The sequence below is a fragment of the Panthera onca genome, chromosome C2 (assembly GCF_046562875.1).
Source record: "Panthera onca isolate mPanOnc1 chromosome C2, mPanOnc1 haplotype 2, whole genome shotgun sequence".
NCBI classification, from domain to species: Eukaryota; Metazoa; Chordata; class Mammalia; order Carnivora; family Felidae; genus Panthera; species Panthera onca.
The window spans coordinates 13,215,068-13,237,224 of NC_138347.1; the positions used below are offsets into that span (position 1 = coordinate 13,215,068).

At 40.0% G+C, this 22,157-nt stretch overlaps 1 protein-coding gene across 1 annotated transcript in view; it reads right to left on the reverse strand.

Moving 5' to 3' along the window:
* Positions 1-22,157, reverse strand: part of LOC132683928 (uncharacterized) — a 75,298-nt gene that overhangs the window by 50,548 nt on the left and 2,593 nt on the right. Inside the window, exon 3 of the mRNA XM_078432563.2 lies at positions 9,856-9,974. Within this exon, the coding sequence (XP_078288689.2) occupies positions 9,856-9,974 (119 nt within the window). The remainder of the gene's footprint in view (positions 1-9,855; positions 9,975-22,157) is intronic.

Genomic DNA, 22,157 nt, shown 5'->3' on the forward strand with positions numbered 1-22,157 from the left:
CACTCTTAAATCTCATGACCTATTTCACCCATCCACACACCCACCTCCCCTCTGGTAACCATCAGTTTGTTCTCTATAATTAAGAGAATTCTTGGTTTGCCTCTCTCTCTCTCTCTCTCTCTCTCTCTCTCTCTCTCTATCTCTCTCTTGCTCTCTCCTTTATTTTACCTTTGCTCATTTGTTTTGTTTCTTAAATTCCACATATGAATGAAATCATAAGGTATTTGTCTTTCTCCGACTGACTTATTTTGTAGTCACTGTGGAAAACAATATGGAGAGAAACTGATATTACACTAGATGTTAACTAACTGGAATTTAAATAAAAACTTGAAACTATAAAAAATAAATAAATTTTTTAATTAAAAAATTTTAAAAACCCCACAGTATGGAGATTCCTCAAAAAGTTACACTACTGGGTATTTACTTAAAGAATATGAAAACACTAATTTGAAAGGATATGTACACCCCTATGTTTATAGCAACATTATTTATAATAGCCAAACTGTTGAAGCAGCCCAAGTGTCCATCGATAGATGAATGGATAAAAAAGATGGGGTATATATATACAATGGAATGTTATTCCACTGAAATTTGCCATTTTCAATGACATGGATGGAGCTAGAGAGTATAATGCTAAGTAAAATAAGTCATGATAAGTGTTGACTTTAAATATGCCTCTCAGGAATTGGCTGATCAACTATTACAGAAAGGAATAAGGCTCGAGAAGTCCTGGCTAATAAAATGAACAATTATGACCTAAAAGATATATGGAAAGAAATAACTTTTTCCCCAACAGAGATTATACATTCTTTTCAAAGTCTCATAGGACATTCTCCTGGTGTATTAGGTCACAAAGGCACTCACAACAAATCCCCAGAAGGGGAACTCTGGCTCATACTCATGAACTATAATGGACTAAAATTAGAAATTAATAACAGAAGGGTAACCAACAAAAATCTATTCTCATGAGTATTTACATTACTCATAAGCTATAGTCTTGAAAGAAAATAAAACTGGAAATGGCAAGCTATTTAGAATCACAGTAACAGCACTGCCTACGTATCAAAGCCCATGGGCTATGCTAAGGCAGCATTCAGAAGAAAAACACAGAGCCTTAAATGCTTAGGGGAGAAAAGCAGAAGGCTTGAAAATAAATGAATCAACCAAGCTTTCAATTCAAGAAGCTTGGAACAAATGGGGGGGGGGGGGGAGAGAAAGAAAATAAACCTAAAGGAAGTTGAAGAGAAAAATCAAGGAAGATAAAAGTAGAAATTAACAAAAATAGAACACAAAAAGACAATAGAATTTGACGAATTAAACTGGTTCTGTGGTTCTTTGGTTCTGGATCTGTGTCTCCCTCTCTCTCTCTGCCCTCCCCCACTTGCATTCTGTCCCTCTCTCTCAAAAATAAATAAACATTTATTCATTATGAGAGACAGAGAGCTCAAGCAGGGTAGGGGCAGAGAGAGGGAGACACAGAATTGAAGCAGGCTCCAGGCTCTGAGCTGTCAGCACAGAGCCCGACGTGGGACTTGAACTCACAAGCTGTGAGATCATGACCTGAGCTGAAGTCGGACGCTTAACCGACTGAGCCACCCAGGCGCCCCAAAAGAAATTTTTAAAAAGGAAGAACTAATAGAAAGACAAATCTTTGTCAGGCCTGTCAAAAGAAAGAAAAGGGACAAAATCATAAGTCAAACATTGTAAGAATGTGAAATATAGAATTGTAAAAATTATGAAACTTGGAAGCATTGGCAAGCATTTTGAAAATCACTAGATAAAGTCACTAATTTCCTAGGAAAATATTCGTTATAAAGATTCATTCAAGGAAAAGGAGGAAACTTGCATAGAATGGGAGAAATTGAACAGATACTCAAAGATCCACCTCTGAAATAGGTATCAGGTCCAGAGGGCCTTTCAGAAGGTAGAATCTACCAGACTTTTCGGAAAGAACTAATTCTGTATAAGCTGTCTCAGAGCCTAGGAAAAAACAGGAAGCCCACCTAAATAACTTTATAGTTTCGATATAATACAGACACCTGATATATATCTCTATCTCTCTATCCAAACACATATATGTATATACCGCATAACAACAAAGATGCAAAATTCTATATCCAGCAGTGTATTAAAGGAATAACACAAAAGGTCATTCTAGGAATGTAAAGATGTTTCAGTAGTAAGAATCTATTGAAGAGATGAAAGTAGAAAAACAGTATGATTGTATTAACAGATGTTTTATTTATTTATTTATCTATTTATTTATTATTTATTTATTTATTTTGAGAGAGAGACAGTGTGAGCAGGGGAGGAGCAGAGAGAGAGAGAGAGAGAGAGAGAGAGAGAGAGAGGGAATATCCCAAGCGGGCTCCACACTGTCAGCTCAGAGTCCTATGCGAGGCTCCATGCCATGAACTGTGAGATCATGACCTGGGCCAAAATCAAGAGTCCAACACTCAATGGACTGAGCCACCCAGGTGCTCCGTATTAATGGATGTTTTAAAGGCATTTGCTGAAATTCAACCAGGATAGCAGCCCAGGAAAAGAAACATCTTAAACCTGATAAAGTATGTTAGTAACCTAAGGAAGCACCATTTTATGTGTCAACTATAATAATCTCTCCCATAAAAGTTGGAGATAAGATGAGATTCCTATTCAGCATTGTGCTACAGCTACTAGATAATACATTAAGAGCAGGAAAAGCTAATACTATTCACCTTTTTTCTTTTCTTTGGATTAATGAAAACAATACTGTTTGCACTTTACAGTTTACAAAATTGTTCCACAAGTCCTATCTCCGGTGACCCTCACAGTGACCAGGGTCAAGGTCAAGTATTAAGATCAGTCAGTGAGTCAGTCAATGAGATCAGGTCAAGTATTGTCATCCCAACTTTGAGAATGAGAAACCCAAGCATCATAGAATTTTTTGATTTCTCTAAAGACACATAGCTGGTAAGCAGTGATGGGGAATAGACCCCATGTTTTCTTATTCTTAATCAAGCTTGACTAAGAATAAGTAATCAAACTTTAAAAACAATACAGTTGACCCTTGAACAACATGGGTTCAAAGAACAACATGGGTTCAAACCACACAGGTCTACTTATACACAGATTTTTTTTTCCGGTAAATATAGTACAGTACCTGAAAGGTATTTTTCTTAGGATTTTCGCCAGCTTACTTTATTGTAAGGATGCAGTATATAATAGATATAACATACAAAACATGTGTTACTCCCCTGTTTATGTTATTGGTAAGGCTTCTGATCAACAGTAGGCTATTAGTAGTTAACTTTGGGGGGAGTCAAAAGTTATAGGTGGATTTTTGACTGTGTGGGGTCAGTCCCCCTAACATCTACGTTGTTCAAGGGTCAACTCTATATCTCATTGCTACCTGTGACTGACCCTGGCCGGGTCACTGTCTGTCTGAGCAAGCTAAGTTAGAGCTCCAGGAGCTAAGTGGGGTAAGGATGGGGGGACTTGGCACAGTGAGTAAGACAGAAGGAAGAAACAGAGCACTGAGGACAAACTTCTTGATGCCAGGGCATATGTCCCTGGATGCCATTTGACAGATGGGGCTGGCCGACACTCAGGTTGTCCCTATGAGGCTCCTGGGACACTTCTGAATATCTGTCTACATCAACTCATTTAATCCTCATAAAGCCTCTCATGAGGTTGACACTGTTACTATTACCCTCATTTCACAGATGACAAAACTGAGTAATGCATCCCAGTTTGTAGATTTAATAAGTGGTAGTGCCAGGACTTGAACCCAGGCCAGATGGCTCCAGAGTCTTTGCTTAGAATCACTACCTTACAGTGTCTTGAAGCCAGTTCCCTGGTTCTGGGAGTGAGAGTAGAAACCAACCTTTCACTGGTGTGTTTTAGATATAAAAACAGTATCACTAAAAGAAAAAAGCCTCAATGTGCTCATTCAATTGTTTTGATGTTGCATGAGACCAGGAGGAGACATGCGCACACATACACACACACACACACACACACACACACACACACACAATCTGCTTAGAAACATCCATTTTTATTATCTGTTCGGCTGCTTCCTAAAATTAGACTTAACCCAAAAAAGAAAGGAAGGAATGTTCTTCTTGGCTTATTTCCTTCAGTCTGTAGACCTGTATGCTAAGAGTCCTACTCAATAGAACCATGAAAGAAAATCAGAAAAATAAAAAAAAAAATGATGATTGCCCAGTTAAGAACCTAGATAAGAACCAGAAAGAAGTGTTATTCTAAAAAATCACTGACATAATTCTTTTCATTGCCCTAAACTTCTTTAATTTGCAGCTATACTCAGAGGCCCTTGTTCTTCTTGGCCCTGCAACCTGTTCTAGACCTTAAGACGCACTCCCAGGGAAGTCTGTTAACACTTGGTTTGGGCCAGCTTTTCCTGAAGCAGAGCCATTCATGAGTGTAGAGTTAGATAGTCTAAAGTCTATGTCCCCGTGTACCTGCTGGTTACTCAAACAGATTACTCAAACAGACATACTTTGCACAACGTGTTTTTTCATCGTGGAATACGTGTCCCAACCCAGCAACATCCTATTCTTCCTTTAGGACCTAGTTCACCTCTTCCAAGCCCTCCCTGATGATGTCAGCACTCGTGCTCCAGTAAAACCCATAGAACTCACTTGGAAGAGTAGCGCGCTTTTTTTTTTTTGTCTATTTATTTATTTAGAGAGAGACAGAGAAAGCCCAATGAAGGAGGGGCAGAGAGAGAGGGAGACAGAGAATCCCAAGCAGGTTCCACACTGTCAGTGTGGAAGGGCTCAAACTCACAAACCATAAGATCATGACCTGAGCAGAAACCAAGAGTCGGATGCTTAATCGATTGAGCCACGCAGGCACCCCAGAACAGTAGCTTCTTTAGCACTTCCCATTTTGCAATTTTTTTCTTAAACTTGTCAGACTCTCAAGCCACCTGGGTGGCTCAGTTGGTTAAGCATTGGTCTTTGGCTCAGGTCATGATCTCACAGGTTCGTGAGTTCAAGCCCCTCATCGGGCCTGCTGCTGTTAGCACAGAGCCTGCTTCGGATCTTCTGTCCCCCTCTCTTTGCCCCTCCCCACTAATGCTCTGTCTCTCTCAAAAATAAATAAACATTTAAAAAAAATTTTTTTCAATTAACTTGTCAGACTCTCACGTGAAATTGCAAACTCCATGAGGGTAGGGACTCTTCTCTTTTCAGGTCTGGATCTCCATTGCCTTTGGATTAAGAAATAAATTAGTATTTCAAGTTTAACAATTTGTCATGGAAATTGAAGATCAATGCTTTCAAGATATTAAAAATACATTATAGTCTTTTTTATAAATAGGCTTTGAAGTTTTAAGTTCCCATAAATATTAAACTTCAGATAGAGGCACTTTGGAAACAATTCATAATGCTTCTAATAGGGACACTATAAATAATGTTTATAAGGAAATAAAACAATGGGCCTTTATCATTAGCAATATATTTGGACACTTCCTTAAGAGTTTGGTATAAAAGCCCATAAACTATCTCAATAAATCACAAGGCGATACAGGAATTGGGACAGCTGTTGTCCTTGAGGTAATAATATTTCTTTACCAAAAAGTAGTGATTAGAGAAAAATATCTGAGGAAATGGGTTAAGAAGAAAAATCTTTGAATTTATACTTTGCTTAGGGGGAGGGGGAAAAAGAGAGAGTTACGAATGATTCTGATAGATGGATGGCAGAAAGATCAGGTATTAAATCTTACCCAGGCTGGGATGGCAATAACGTCACTTTGCAAAAGAAGTCAATGAAAATGTCACAGATAATAAGTACAAAATCTGTCAATCTGAATAGTAACATACATTAAAGATGGATGAAGTGATGTCAATGCACTACAGAACGATAGGAATTATGTCTAGGGGAGACAGATTCTCAGAGTCGTAGGTTCAGCAGAACACCAAGATAATTTTAAGAAGCTTTAAAGACAAATTGCTGAAAATGATCTGTGAAAAGCAATTCAACTAAAAGAACTAGTGTGGGACAATTCCCCGCAGCCTCTGTCTAATAGATCTTTTTTTTTTTTTCTGATCGATCATTTTAAAACATGAAACATTAGAACATTAAAAATACACAATGATATAGCCACATGCCAGACACTTAAAAGCGGGTCGTCTATGCAGGAGACGTGTATCATGTGCCCCAAACTATTTTCCCCAGGGAAAAAAATAGGAAGGGATTTCGCCTGATCCATCCCAATTCTTCTTGAATCTCGCATAAGCACAGATTTAGAAGACCAATACCCAAGAGGAAGGGGGTGATAATGCAATCATGAGAGAGTGGAAAGCTACCTGGTATAATGTAGGATCAAACTTGGGAACTGCTTTGCTCCAGGAAGTATCAGTGAGGTAAGGGGTGGGGAGGGCACAAGACCTAGGCCCCCACTCTGGCTTTGATCTGATCTCAGGGGGAGATGAATCACTCCTTTGATCTCAAGGGAGAGCCTCTGATCATAAGACATGTTTAAGGAGGGAAATGAGCCTCCTCAACACAGAAGAGCTGAACCCAGAAGCTTCTTGGCAGGCATGGGCTAGGCAACGGCAGTCTGTACTTGATATAATAACAGATTGATGATGGTAAAAATAACTGTCCCTTATCTGTGATATAGGAAAGGTGGGTGAAGTTTTGTAGGAATTGTTTATGTTTGTAGTGCAAGAGGAACAAAAAGGAAATATTTACTTTTTTCCGAATTTAAAATGTGTGAGATGGGGCGCCTGGGTGGCTCAGTCGGTTAAGTGTCCGACTTCAGCTCGGGTCGTGATCTCAGTTCGTGAGTTCGAGCCCTGCATCAGGCTCTGTGCTGACAGCTCGGAGCCTGGAGCCTGCTTCGGATTCTGTGTCTCCCTCTCTTTCTCTCTGCCCCTTCCCTGCTCTCTCTCTCTCAAAAATAAATAAACATTAAAAAAATTTTTTTTAAATGTGTGAGATGTCCTCTCTCCAAGACTTGAACGCTTCAAGTGTGTTTCTAAAAAATACGTTTCTAAAACAGGGGTCCGCAAATGTTTTAGGTAAAGGATCAGATAATAAATATTTTAGGCTTTCTGAGCCATGCTGTCTCTGCTGTAAGTACACAACTCTGGCCCTGTAGCTTAAAAGCTGCCATAGGTGATATGCAAATGAATTGGCCTAGTTGTGTTCCAATAAAACTTTGTTTATAAAAACCTGCAGTGGGCCTGTTCCAGATAAGGAAACTAAGGCATGAAGAGGCTAAGTCACTTGCCTAAGGTCACAAAGCTAATCATCATAGAAATAGCATCAGAAGACAGGATTAAAATCCTCCTTTCACCAATAACTGGCCAAACTGGTCTGCACACTTCTTGAAGTACCAGTTTTGTCCTCAGAAAGTTTTGATCATAATACTGCCCTCCCTCCCACCTGCACAGAGTTAACTGCATCTCTCAAATATGACGATGCATTTGAAAGTACTTCATTCCTTCTGTTTACCCTCAGAAAATGTTAGTTATTATCCACCCTCAGTCATCTAACAAAAATATAGAGAGAGTATCAATTCTGAAGCACTGGCCTATAAAGACACACACCAATAGATTTGCTTTCGTTTTCAAATATAAAAATCAGCAACCAAAGTAGGAAATGAAGCATGTATTCTAGAACAAATATTCATGAATGATCAGTGCAACCATATCAACCCTCCAGGGTCTAGACTGACCTTTTCACCGCCCTGGGCTCTATATTTTCACATATATAAATTAATTTGATACTAACAATTGTTTTGCAGACTAGAAATCTAAGATTCAAAGAATGAAATTCACCTGCCTAAGGTCATATTACAAACCAGTTTCCTGGACCCTTTCCAACGACTCTTAATAATAAAATAGCTTAGAGGGAGAGAAAAGGTATGGCGAAGCTGAAGTAGGTCCCTTATTTGACTTTCATTAGTGTTTTCTGGCTGCCTAATAATGCTTCATTTATTTACATTACTTGGAATTGAATTGTCAATATGCTTCAAATTTTTGGTAACTAAAGCCTATCTCTTTCATTATAAAAACTATACATCTGAACCTTTCTTCAATCAATATCTACTTCCTCTCTTATCAATATTCACATTTGTTATATTGCCCTCTCAGTCCAGATTCCAGCCATGCCATCTTGCAGGACAGTAGTGATTATTATAAGAGAACACCAATTCTGGAGCATGCCATTAGGAGATATAAACTCAGAAGTCTCTATATCAAATCAGTTTGGATATTTGCAATCACCAAGAACAGAAAACCCAACTCAAACTGGCGTAAACAAAAAGGACATGTATTGGCTTTCACAACCCCAAGATCAGGAGCAGTGCAGGCTCCAGGGTTGGTTCCGTTTAGTAGACCCAGTTCAGTTTCTATCTAATTAGATCGAGATGTGTCAAATGCCTATACACAAACCAAACTTTGAGGTCAGAGGAATGCCCTGTGCTATCTGGCTTAGGTCTGAGTTTCTGAACAAGTCACCAGCAAGGAAGATTGTGTTATTAAACTTGGCTTGAGTAAAGCATGGGCTACATTTGGAGCTGGGATTAATCCTCTAAGCCTCATTGTTGTTAAACAATAGAGGGGGGAAATAAATTAGGGAATGCATTTGTCGTCGTTTTTGGCTGAGCAACCTCTGAACCTCCTTCTTATGTTTGGGATAAAAATCTGGGTTTATTTCCCCAGATTATAAATCCTGGTGGAAAGTAGACTCTACTTCCCACAATTGAAACTGAAAAACAGATTTGCGATTCCCCAGTTGTTTTTGCAGCTGGGGTGTGGGCAAGTGACCCAGGCTTGGCCAACTTAATGCGTCCCCTGACCCAAAGCCACCCTTAGATAGACAATCAGATGCAAGGAGCAAGTAACTGAAAGAAGTAGGGCCAGAATAGAATCAGAATGGTCTGCCTCACAGGGATCTTTCACCATGGCTAACTGACCATAGACTCTCTCAGACCAAAATCATAAGGAGCTCACTCAGGTCTGATAAAGAGAGGCGCAATCTGAGCACTGCAATAGAGATTCTCAAATCCTCGGCTTGAATCAGTTCACAGACCCAGAGCCTCTTGAACGAAGGATAGGCCAGAAACTCTTCCTTAAGAACACTACAGTAAGATCACACATACATCTTGTAAATCTTCATCCTGATCTTCCACCAAAACAGATACCATCATTAATCAGGATTAATGTGTGCTATGGAAAAGGAAATACCTAGATCTTTGGAGGATTTACAGAATGCTATTTTTGTCCACCAGTCAGAGAGGAGATTTATGGGGAGTAAGGTAGTAAATTGAGTTTTGACTTCAGTCTGTCTTCACTGGGCTTAAAGAGCCCCCAAATCTGTGTTTATTTCCCCAGTTCGTGAAAGTATAAGTAGAAGCGATACACAGAACCAACAGCAAATCCCCACGTTGGCTCTCTACCCCATGGAATACGGGTCATTATAATAGGAATGGCCACATGTAAACGCATGGAGCTCTCTTTATGTAAAACAGCATATCACGCTGATATCACATCTCTAGTAGAATTCCAAACATTAAAAGACCTGAACGATCCGGAGGTGATGACTGCTGTCACATTCCCACTTAACTCTCCAGTTTAGCCAGTGAGGAAAACCAGATCAGCCTTGGAGAATGACAATGGATTATCATAAACTGAGTCAGTGACATCTGCTGTTCTAGCTGGCTTCACGGCACAAACGCAAATATACAAAGACCCTGGCGCTTGGTATGCATCCATGGATTTGCCAAAGGCATGTTCTTTCCGTCCCCACACGAAAACACCAAAAGCAAGTGTTTGTTTGTTTATTTGTTTGTTTGTTTTACTTGGCAAGGACAATAGTATGCCTTTATTGTCTTACCTCAGTATTGTTACCTGTCTGGTGCTGTGCCACAGTTTGGTCTGTGGGAACCTCAGTCGTCTCCCAGGACATCGAGCTGACAGAATCCAAGGGGCCGTAATAGCAGATACCCAGGATGCCTGGAAAAGAGAACCCCCATCAAAGGGTGGAAAAGAAGTCTCACAAAGCTACGGCAGATTTGAGGCAGTGGAATTGGGGCAGAAATAGGGGAAGGTTTCCAATAACCCAGGGCATGTAGGGCTCGCTCTTTCTCCAAAATTAACAGTAAGCTGCTATACCTTGCAAGTCCTCTCATTAGGAATCAGGTGCAAAGTTTGCGGAGCTCTATGGGACTTTAACTTGTTTTATTTTTTTATTTTTTTAAATTTACATCCAAATTAATTAGCACATAGTGCACCAATGATTTCAGGAGTAGATTCCTTCGTGCCCCTTACCCATTTAGCCCATCCCCCCTCCCACAACCCCTTCCATAACCCTCAGTTTGTTCTCCATGTTTATGAGTCTCTTCTCTGAGACTCATAAACTCAGACTCCCCACCTGTTTTGTCCCCCTCCCCGTTTTTATATTCTTTTTGTTTCCCTCCTCTTATGTTCCTCTGTTTTATCTCTTAAAGTCCTCATATGAGTGAAGTCATATGATTTTTGTCTTTCTCTGACTAATTTCACTTAGCATAATCCCCTCCAGTTCCATCCACGTAGTTGCAAATGGCAAGATTTCATCCTTTTGGATTGCCAAGTAATACTCCATTGTATATATATACCACTTCTTCTTTATCCATTCATCCATCGATGGACATTTGGGCTCTTTCCATACTCTGGCTATTGTTGATAGTGCTGCTATAAACATGGAGGTGCATGTGTCCCTTCGAAACAGCACACCTGTATCCCTTGGATAAATGCCTAGTAGTATAATTGCTGGGTCGTAGGGTAGTTCTATTTTTAGTTTTTTGAGGAACCTCCACACTGTTTTCCAGAGTGGCTGCACCAGCTTGCATTCCCATCTCCGGGACTTTAGACCTGCATGATACACTTGGGTGTGCCGTCTGACTCCATGGGGGACTCAACTCATGCTCGGCTTTGAGAACAAGAAGGTCCAGAGCTGGTCCAGGCTTGTAGGGCAAGCAACTCTACCACTTAACACTTGTGATTCAGTCCATCCAATAAGGTCTGAGTGCCTCTGGCCCCCTGGGATGTAATACAGCCTGTGGCAGGTGCTGAGCAACCAAATAGAAGACTGTATGGTTCCAGGGAAAGTCAAGACCCCTCAGCAAATGGCGAAGCTTTAGAGAACCAGTTCTTGGGTTGCTGGGCTAAGCAACCTGACATGGTGACTGAGAGCCTGGCTGGCTCTGAACTGCCCGAGTTTGAATCTCTTCTCTGCTCCTTACTGGCTGTGAGGCTGTGGATCATAGCTCATCTTTCCTTTATCTTGACTCCCCACCTGTAAAACTGGCTTAATGCTAGAGACTTAATGGGAGGGTGAAACATGCTAATGCATGAAAAGTGCTTGGCATGGGGTCTGGCACATGTGAGTGCTCAATAAATATTAGTTATTGTACCCAGTGTGTCAAACAAGCAGGAATCGTGCCCCAAACAAGCCTCAGTTCAGTGTTTTTCTGCTAACCCTTCAAACTTTCTCCGGCAGAGGTAGCAGTCTTTTCGTGAGCCTGGATGAAGTTCTAGCAGGTCCCATAGCTTTTGAACTCATCCCTGGGCAATAAATGAGTCACATCAAGTCACAGACAACTTTGATTTAGTCATTAGAGTTTCAAAATACTGAACTTGAGAGTGTTAAACTTCCTTTCCTGACTCTTTGGATGGGAGCTTGCAGAAGGGGAGAGGGGTGGCCCTCTGCCCCTTCTCTCCCCGTGCTCACATTCTCCTCCACTTGCCAGTTGTTGGTGCAACCCTGCCAGGGTGAAGCATGAGTGGGGAAGAGGGAGATGGAAGGGTCGAGGCCAGCTGTAACTTGGCTGGTGACTTCATGCTGAGTCCTGGGGCTGGCAGATGGCACTCTCTCACAGATGCTTTGGTGGGCTCTTGGTTTTCGGTTTTTTTTTTTTTTTTTTTCTGGATCCTTTTCTCCCCCACTCCCTTTGACCACAAAGGGCACACTGATTCTGTGTGGTCTCTTGCAATTCTTTCTTTAATCCCTGGACATGCAACCCCGGGCAGCTCCAGCCTCTTCCTACTGAGGTCTCCAGGTGGTCTATCCAATAAAACCCAAAATGAACCATATCCCTGCTCTTTGTCTCCCACTGAATCCTGAGTGGACCTCAGGAAACCCTCAGTCACTTCTCCTACTTATCCTGAATCCCAGTGTCCCAGCATCTGCCATGAAAGTAGGTATTCAGCCCACTGCTCCCCTCTGGGTTTCTTCAGAGTCAGACCCCAGCCTTAGCTGTCTTAGACCTGGTTTTAGTCTTCAGCCCTCTCTCTGTCTCTCACCACAAAGAACCCATTTCAAAACCCTCCTAGTGACACCTGAAGTCTGCCTCATGAGTCATGAGTTAGAACAGAAATCGGAAAACTTTCTCTGAAGACAGCCAGGCTGTAAATATTTTAGTCTTTGGGGGTTGTCTCTCATAACTACTCAACTCTGCTTTGGAGCTTGAAAGCAGCCATAGACAACACATAAACTACTCAGCACGACTGTGTCTCAATAAAACTTTATGAAAATAGGCAGTGACCAGATTTGGCCTGCAGTCCAAAAGTTTGCCGACCCCTGGGTTAGAGGTAGGGTTCCTCCACCGCCTCATTTCATTTCCCAGAGAGGGGAGGGCTGGAAGCCTGAGACCCTCATACCAATTTTTCTCTCTCTGTGTTCTGACCATCTTTATGGTCTCAAAGTGGGGGAGGGTGTTTAAGAGGCATGAAACACTTCTTCAGACATCTCCCTCGACAATCTTCGTATATGGATTTCCCTCATAATCACTTTTGTAACTGATAACAAACTGGCACCTGAATTGAAAACGAGGCAGGTAGAATTTCAACTGTGTTGGGCTCGAGGTAGCTGTGGACCCAGTCGCTGGGGCATCCAGTAGACAGCTGGAATCTATTCCTTAAAAGTCACAAGGATGACCTGAGCGTAGTTCCTTTCTCGAAAAGGGCAGAGCTATCTCCCTGCATTCTATCACACACTGCCTCACTCTCGGAAACAGAGAACGCGGTGCATACCCTCAATTTCTTTAACTGGGATCTGACATTACAAGCAACTTTGCTGTGACTTGCTATAAAACAGGTGCCACCAAGGGCTATGGAGGTTCCTAGAACTAGTTTCCTTTAAACCCAGTGGACCTGATGGCTTTGCCTTTGTGCGCTCTAGCGTCTGCTGTCTTTGGGTTTTTCTGTCCCCTCTCTCACAGTCAGCCTGTCAACAGCCATTTCTTGTTGCTGCCAGTTTGCTTATCTCCAGCAGCCTCCTTCCCTATTTTGCTTTTAATGTGCTTGTACTTAAAAATCAAAGACTTGAGGGGTTAGAATTGTTAATCATTCCAGGAGTGAGTGTTGAGTATCCAGTGGGTGGCATGTATGATCTTAATAGACGGACAATGAGACATCTATTTTGCATCTTTACATACTTGTTTTCATATATTTGTTTAGATGGAACATCAATTATGGCTTTTTACAGACTTATTTATTTGTTTATTCCCTCATTATTCATTTATTTTTTTGCTTGAATTCAGGTACTCAGCCATGTTACTAACATGTTGCCCCCCAAATGACCTTGGTTTTGGAAAGGGATGGGACCCCCTTTTTAATATTCTACTTGATATACGTATTCACGTATGTACAGAATTTTATATAAATATACACATGTGATGTATGTGGGGTTTATTTATTTATTTTTTGAGAAAGAGAGAGAGAGAGAGAGAGTGCATGTGCGTGCACAGGCGGGGGAGAGGCAGAGCGAGAGAGAATCCCAAGCAGGCTCCATGCTCAGTGCAGAGATTGATGCCAGGCTCGATCTCACAACCCTGAGATCATGACCTGAGCCAAAATCAAGAGTCAGAAACTTAACCAACTGAGCCACCCAGGTGCCCCTCATCTATCTCTCTCTCTTTTTTTTTTTAATGTTTGTTTATCTTTGAGAGAGACAGAGTGTAAGCAGGGGAGGGGCAGAGAGAGAGGGAGACACAGAATCTGAAGCAGGCTCCAGGCTCTGAGCTGTTAGCACACAGCCCGACTCAAGGCTCGAACTTGGGAAAGGTGAGATCATGACCTGAGCTGAAGTCGGACACTTAACCAACTGGGCCACCCAGAGGCCCCTATATCTTTTTAAGTTACTTTTTTTCATTTTTGCTTGACTCCCCTCCTGTTTTCACCTACATGAGAGTGTCCCTTTCCTCACTGTGATGTAGCATGTGCTCAAACTGGGTATATATCCTTTTGTATTTTCTGCATGTTTATACAATCATAAATACACGGTCACACCCATAGGATGTCTTTGTATGGCAATCAATCTTGCCCACTCAACAGTCATATTTTTGCTCCCTCCTCCTTCCTCCTTCCTGGCTAGCAGAATTTACTTGTTTGCATGTAGGCAAACAGTTCTTGGTCTGAAGGAAAGACACCCATATTTCAGCCAACAAATCCTGGTTTGGTTTTAAACAGAAAATTCCATTCTTCTTTGTGTTTGTTTAGGAATGAGTATGTGGCTCAGTTCTGGTCAATAAGAAGTAAGGAGAACTGTGTGCAAGAAGTTTCTGGAATAGTTTCCTTTCTTTACATAAGGAAATGTAATGTGATTGCTGGATTTCACAACGGGCCCACTTGAGATTCATGAATATTAACTGAGAATCAGATGTCTCAGTCAAAACACCAATAGATTCATTTTTTTCTCCAAAATTGACAAGTTTAAGCTAAAATATATGAAAGGCAAAGGAACTAAAATAGCCAAGATAATCCTGAAGAACAATAAAATTGGAGGATTTACGTTTCTGGATTTCAAAACTCTAACAATAAAGTTATAGTAATCAAGTAGCCAAATGTGGTATTAGTGATTAAAGAAGGGAATAATGACTTCAGAAATACACCTCTACTTATGCAGCCATTTCATTTTTGACAAAGGTGCTAATGCAATTCAATAGGGCAAAGAAAGCTTTTCAATAAATGGGGACAGGACAACTTTTTTTAAAAAAATGAAACTTGAACTCTATCTCACATCTATACAAAAATTAATTTGAGATGGACCATACACCCAATATGAGCACTAAAACTATAAAACTTCCAAAAGGAAACATGAAGGGTATCTTCGGGATTTCAAGGCAGGCAAAGAATTTTTAAACATAATACAAAGAACTATAAAAGAAAAAATTAACAAATGGTACTCCATAATAATTAAAAGCTAATTAAAAAAAAAAAAGAATACTGCCACGAATAGTGTTTGAGTGCCTGGCTGGCTCAGTGGGTGGAGTATGTTCAAACTATTGATCTTGGGATCATGAGTTCAAGCCCCACATTGGGCGTAGAGTCTACTTAAACAAAAAAATAAATAATTAATTAAAAAGAAAACCTTCTGGAAACTTCTACTTCTAATCATGAGGAAGTAACAAGGTCCAGAATTACCCTTCCACATAAAACAATTATGTTTCCATATTTCTAATAAAACCAACAAAAAACCAGAAAACTAAAAAACACACAGAGAACAAAACAAAAACAATAGCAATACTAATATATTGTGGCCTTATAAAACATATGTAGAAGTAAAATGCACAACAATAAACACAAGGATTGGAGAGGACACAGGTTAAAAGAAAACGCTTGTCATACAAATACAAATCATAAGGCCAGAGTAGTTATGTCAATGTCAGGCAAAACAGATTTCAGGGTAAGGACTATTGCCAGATAAAAAAGGAATTTTTCCTTATGTAAACAGGGTCAATTGATCAAGGAAAAATAATAATCATAAATTTGTACACACCTGATAACAAAGATCTAAAATACATGAAGCAGCTACGGACAGAATTGGAAAGAGAAATAGACAAATCCATAATCACAGCCAAAGATATCAATCTCCTCCTCTTAGTAACTGAGAATAAGTAGACAGAAAACGAAGACATAAATACTTAACACTATCAACCATCCTGACCTAAATGACATGAATAGAACATTGCATCCAACAATAACAGAATAAGCATTATTTTCAAGGGCACATGGAACCATCATCCAGATAGACCACAGGCTAAGGCATAAAACAAGCCTCAATAAATTCAAAAGGATTGTAATCAGACAAAGTCTGATCTCTGACCACAATGAAATCAAATTATAGACCAGTAACACAAACGTATTTTTTTTAGTTCCCAAATATTTGGAATTTAAACATTTCTAAATAAACCATGGATAAAAGAAGAAAACATAAAGGGATATAACAAGATATTTTGAAGTGAATGGAAATGAAAGCACAACATGTCAAAATTTTGAGAGCAAATTTAAAACTTTAAATACTTCCATTCCAAAAGGAAAAAAATGCCTCACATCAATGATCTCAGCTGCCACTTTAAGAAACTAGAAAAGGAAGAGCAAGTTAAATACAAAGCAAGCAGAAAGAAAAATATAAATAAAAGGAATAGTGAAGATTGATGAACCAGAGAGCACGCAGACAACAGGATTAATTAATAATATCAAAAGCTGTTTCTCTGAATAGACCAACAAAATACACAAACCTCTAACTACACTGAATGAGAAAATTTTAAAAAGAACATACAAATTACCAACACCAGGAATGAAAGAGGAGATACAACTATAGGCATTAAAAGGGCAATAAGAGACTGTTATAGAAAACTTGTGTGGCGATAAGTTGTCAAACTTAAATACACAAATTTCTCAAAAGATACCAATGATCCAAATACACCCATGAAATAGAACATTTAAAGAGCCCTGTATCAATTTTTAAAATTCAATCTTTAACATAAAGCCTTCTCATAAAGAAACCTTTAGGCCCAGATGGCTTCACTGGTGAATTCTAACAAAACCTTAATGAAGAAATAATACTGATTCTACACAAATTCCTTCAGAAAACAGAGTGGGAAGGACATTCCTCTCAACTCATTTGATGAAAATGGGCTGCTTAGACACCAAAACCAGTACAAGAAAGGAAACTACAGACCAGTATCATTCATAAACAGAAGGAAATATTCTTGACTCAATCTTTACAAACTGAATTCAGCAAATATAAAAAGGGTAATACTCCATGACCAGTGGGGTTTATTTAAGAATGCCAAGTTGGTTTAACATTCAAAAAACCATTCAATAGAATTCATATTAACAATAAAATAGAAAAAACCTATGACTTTCTCAGTAGACGTGGAAACAGCATCTGACAAAATTCAACACCCACCCATGATTTAAAAACAAAACAAAACAAAAACACCTCTCAAGAAACTAACCGAAGGGAGCTTCCTCTATCTGTTATAGGGCATCTATGGAAAAACAAAAGACAACAATCTACATAATGGTGAGAGAATATTTGCCCCTGAGATCAGACACAAGGTACTCTCACTAATTTTATACTTTTATTCAAAATTGTGCTGGAGAACTAGTCAGTGCAGGCAAGAAAAACACGTAAAAGACATACAAGGTGGTTAAGAAAAGAAATAAACTCTCTTCATTTTCACAAGACATGATCATGAACAAATGACCAATGTGCATATGAAAAAAAAAAAATGCTCAACATCAGGGCCAGGTGCTAGACTCTGGAGGAGTAGTTCCAGGAGAAAGGAACTTCTATGTTTTTTACCATAGCATCCTAAACAGCTACCACAGTACCCATCCAAAGGGGCAGTCATATTTATTTTGTGACTGAATGAATGAATGAATGTAACGGCAAATATCAGATTGGGGTGGTTCAGCCCTAGAAGGTAACATTTCACTACAGTCAGGACTGGATTTAATAACTTTCAATTTTGGAAAAAGTATCTTAAATCCCAATCTTAAGTCAAATAGGAAATTGCCCAAAGAAACTGTCTTGCTTTATCAGATTCTTATGATGGTTAATTTTCTGTGTCAACTTGACTGGGCCACGAATGCCCAAGTTAAATATTATATCTGGGTGTGCCTGTGAAGGTGTTTCTGGATGAGATTAGCATTTGAATTGATGGTATCAGTCAGGTGGATTGCCCTCTCCCATGGGGGTAGGCTTCATCCAATCTGCTAAGGGCATGAATAGAGCAGAAGGTACAAAAGGAAGAATTTGCTCCTTTTTTCCTGCCTTAGTGCTGGAACTGGGACATCTTTCATTTCCTCCTGCCCTTGGACTGGAATTTATACCACTGGCTTTCCTGGTTTTCAGGCCTTTGGTCTGACTGCTAGATTTCTTGATTCTCCAGCTTGCAGATGGCAGATCCTATAAACAGATACACGCACACACACACTAATGGCGTATAGATAGATAGATAGATAGATATACATATATATGTAGACAGAGAGGGAATATATATTAAAATATGAGAATTAGAATATATTATTATAAGTTATATGTAATTATATACCATTATAGTTACATATATATATATATATATATATATATATATATTAATGCTTATTCATTTATTTTGACAGAGAGAAAGGGCCAGAGACAGAGAGAAAGGAAAAGAATCCCAAGTGGGCTCCACGCCCATGACTGTGAGATCATGACCTACGCTGAAATCAAGTCTGTTGTTTAACTGACTGAGCCACACAGGCACCCTTATAGTTATATATTATTAAACATATAACATATTATATTTAACTATATAATAACAATTATAAATTATGTTAAAATTATATTAGATATATTAGAATACATGTATGTTTGGGTGTGTGCATGTGTGTATTCTAATAATTCTGTTTCTCTGGAGAGAAAAAACCCTGACTAATTAATACATTACTCATATGCTCACTCATACGCTTACTATCATAGTAAGATTATCAATCCAAAACATTATAGGTTTGCTGCACACTTATCTATATTTCCTTTTTTTTTTTAAGTTTATTTATCTTGAGAGAGAGAGAGAGAAAGAGAAAGAGTGAGAGAGCATGAGCAGGGGAGGGACAGAGAGAGAAGGAGAAAGAGAATCCCAAGTGGGCTCCGTGCCCACGACCATGAGATCATGACCTACGCTGAAATCAAGAGTCCACTGCTTAACTGACTGAGCCACCCAGGCACCCCTATAGTTATATATTATTAAATATAACAATTATATTATATTTAATTATATATATTAAACAATTATAAATTATATTAAAATTATATATTAGATATATTAGAATATATGTATGTTCTGTGTGTGTGTGTGTGTGTGTGTGTATTCTAATAGTTCTGTTTCTCTGGAGAACCCTGACTAATTAATACATTACTCATATGCTCACTAATCCAAAATATTATAGGTTTGCTGCACACTTACCTATATTTCCTTTTTTTAAATTTTTTTCACATTTATTTATTTTTGAGAGAACAAGACAGAGCATGAGTGGAGGAGGGGCAGAGAAATGGAGGGGGGACACAGAATCCGAAGCAGGCTCCACGCTCTGAGCTGTCAGCACAGAGCCCAAGGCAAGGTTGGAACTCACAGACCTTGAGATCATGACCTGAGCAGAAGTCGGATGCCCAACCAACTGAGCCACCCAGGCACCCTTATTTCCTTTTTTTTTTTTTTTAAGGTTTATTTATTTTGAGAGAGAGAGAGAAAGTAAGAGAGCGTGAGCAGGGGAGGGAGAGAGAGAGAGAGAAAGAGAGAGAGAGAGAGAGAGAGAGAGAGAGAGAGAGAGAGAGAGAATCCCAAGCCGTCTCCATGTTGTCAGCGCAGAGAGGGACTCGGAGCATTGATTTCACGAATCTTGAAATCATGACCTGAGCCAAAATTAAGAGTCAGATGCTTAACTGATTGAGCCACTTACTCTTTCTGATTACAAAAGTAATACATGCCTTCGGTAGGGAGTCTAAAAAATGATGAAAAACTAAGAAAGAAATGAAAATTCCCTAAAATCCCATTGCCCCCACTACCATTGAGATCTTCCTCCTTCCAGTTCCTGTTTGCCTTGTAATCTGTTCCACTAATTTGGCACCAACAGCCTAAAGGGCATGGAGGTAGAGGTTGACACGAAAAGGAATCAGGTGGACACCTTAGGGACAGATGGGGACATCCACATGGAATTTACCAGTGGGCAGTTGGAAATGCAATCGTAAACCAGGAGAGATTTCCGATCCCTATGCGGGGAGGGAGAAGGATCCCATAGGTATCAGATGAAATCTCAGGAAGTGGGGGAGGCAAGCCAGAGAAGACAAGCAGACCAAGGAGAAAGGATGAGTCTTGTACAATATAATTAGTATATTACTCCAGAAAGTATATGGAATAAAACATTAGAAAGAACTTATTTTCTATGGAATTCTTACCTATAAATGCTTTCCTGGGCTCTTCAGGAGTGAGATGCTTCCTGTATTCTCTACACCTGTAGACTGTAGCCAGCATTACTTTCAAGAGAACAAGTTGGCATGTGAAGGTCACAGCATTAACCAGAATATTACTTCCTGCATGCCATCTTTTCTTTCCTCTGAATATCGATTTCACCTACTCTTTTAAAACACAAGTTTGTTTGGAATGGCTTTTCAGACTGTCTCTTTTCACACCCACACTATGAACACATGAATCTGCTTAAATCTATGTTCTCTGAGAGAAGGCAAGTTTGCAACTAGATAAAATGTCTTGCTGAGTTTTATCAGTTGTGTGTATTTATCATCCTCCAGCCATCTTTTTAATAGGCTGCATTCCTACTGCTCCAAGGTCTGCTCACAAAGGACAGCCCTCCTGAGTTTTTGTCGTTTGCCAAAAATTTCCTATTGGAAGATTTGGCTTGTCTGCCTGGACAGCTAGAGCTAGAAGTCCAGCAGTAGCTGTACAAATGGCTGTCACATATCCCCAAGCAGAGAGAGGTGCTGTCGTCTTCCGGACAGAAAAATGGGAGACAATGCCACTGAGGTACGTGCTATCTAGCTGATAACACATGTTCCCCAAACAAGTTGTTTAAAAGACTTCCCGAACACTAGCAACATTAAAATCAAACAACCCTATCCAGAAAAGAACCTCCTAAATCTAAATAATCTATATCAAACACAAGAATCCAAATCTTGTTCCTTATGCATTCAAATCTCAGTAGGATGGCTTACAAAAAATGTTCTCCTGTAGGCCCCTAATGTAATAGCCATTCTATGGCCCAATCGCTACAATGCACTGAATCCCAAAACAACACATTTAAAACTGAATTCACCACCTTCCCCCACGCCTCTCTTTCCCACCCCAGCTCAAGAATTCAGCCTTCCTCAGCCAAATCTATTTCACTGACTCATAGGGGGGAAAAAAAAAGATTCCTTGTATGAATTTGGGGGAAAGGGATCCCATTAGGCTTTGTGGGTCCTTTTTAAAATTCTGCCACTGTTCAGAGAAAGGGGTAGAGGCAGGATGGGGCACCGCATGTCCGAGTAATGCAGACTTTTTTTTTTTTTTTTTCAGGTAATAGCAATACAAGGTAAGAAGTGTTATTGCAAGGTCATGGACGCACATGGTAGGAGATGTTGAGTCTGGTTGGGAGGAGAGTGGGGAAGCGTTTCGGCACAGTACCTGGTATAAAGTAAGTGCTCGATAACTGATTAATGATGAAAAGGAGGTGATGTCTGAACATCAGCTGATTGCTAAATGGGCCTACCTATGTGGAGGAGCAGGGATTTTACACAAGAGCAAAAACCAAGCTGTTCACACAGAGTTGTCCAGACAGTGACAAAACTTGGTTGTGCCCTGGCAGTGGGCGAGAAAGAAGGTGTGGGGATCTTGGATCTACTAAAAATTTCATTTTCTAATGCAATGTTGGCAGTCCTATGGATGACAACTCTTATAGAAGCAAAATGGGTTAAAAAAAAAATGGTCATGGTGTGCCTGGGTGGCTCACTTGGTTAAGCATCCGACGTCAGCTCAGCTCATGATCTCACTATTCACGAATTGAAGACCCACTTTGGGTGAGCACGAGCCCTGCTTCTCTCTCTCCTTTCTCTCTGGCTCTCATGGGATTCTCTCTTTCTCCGCTCTTGCTCACTTGTGCCCCCTATCTCTCTCAAAAAAAAATTTTTTTTTAATGGTCATGGCAGCTGAGCAGAGATACAAAGATAGTAATATTGGGGGTGCTCGGGTGGCTCAGTCAGTGCAGCGCCCGACTCTTGATTTCAGGTCAGGTTTTGATCTCACGGTTTGTCAGTTCAAGCCCCGAGTCAGGCTCTTTGCTGACAGCATGGAGCCTGCTTGGGATTCTCTCTCTGCCCTCCCCTGCTCACACTCT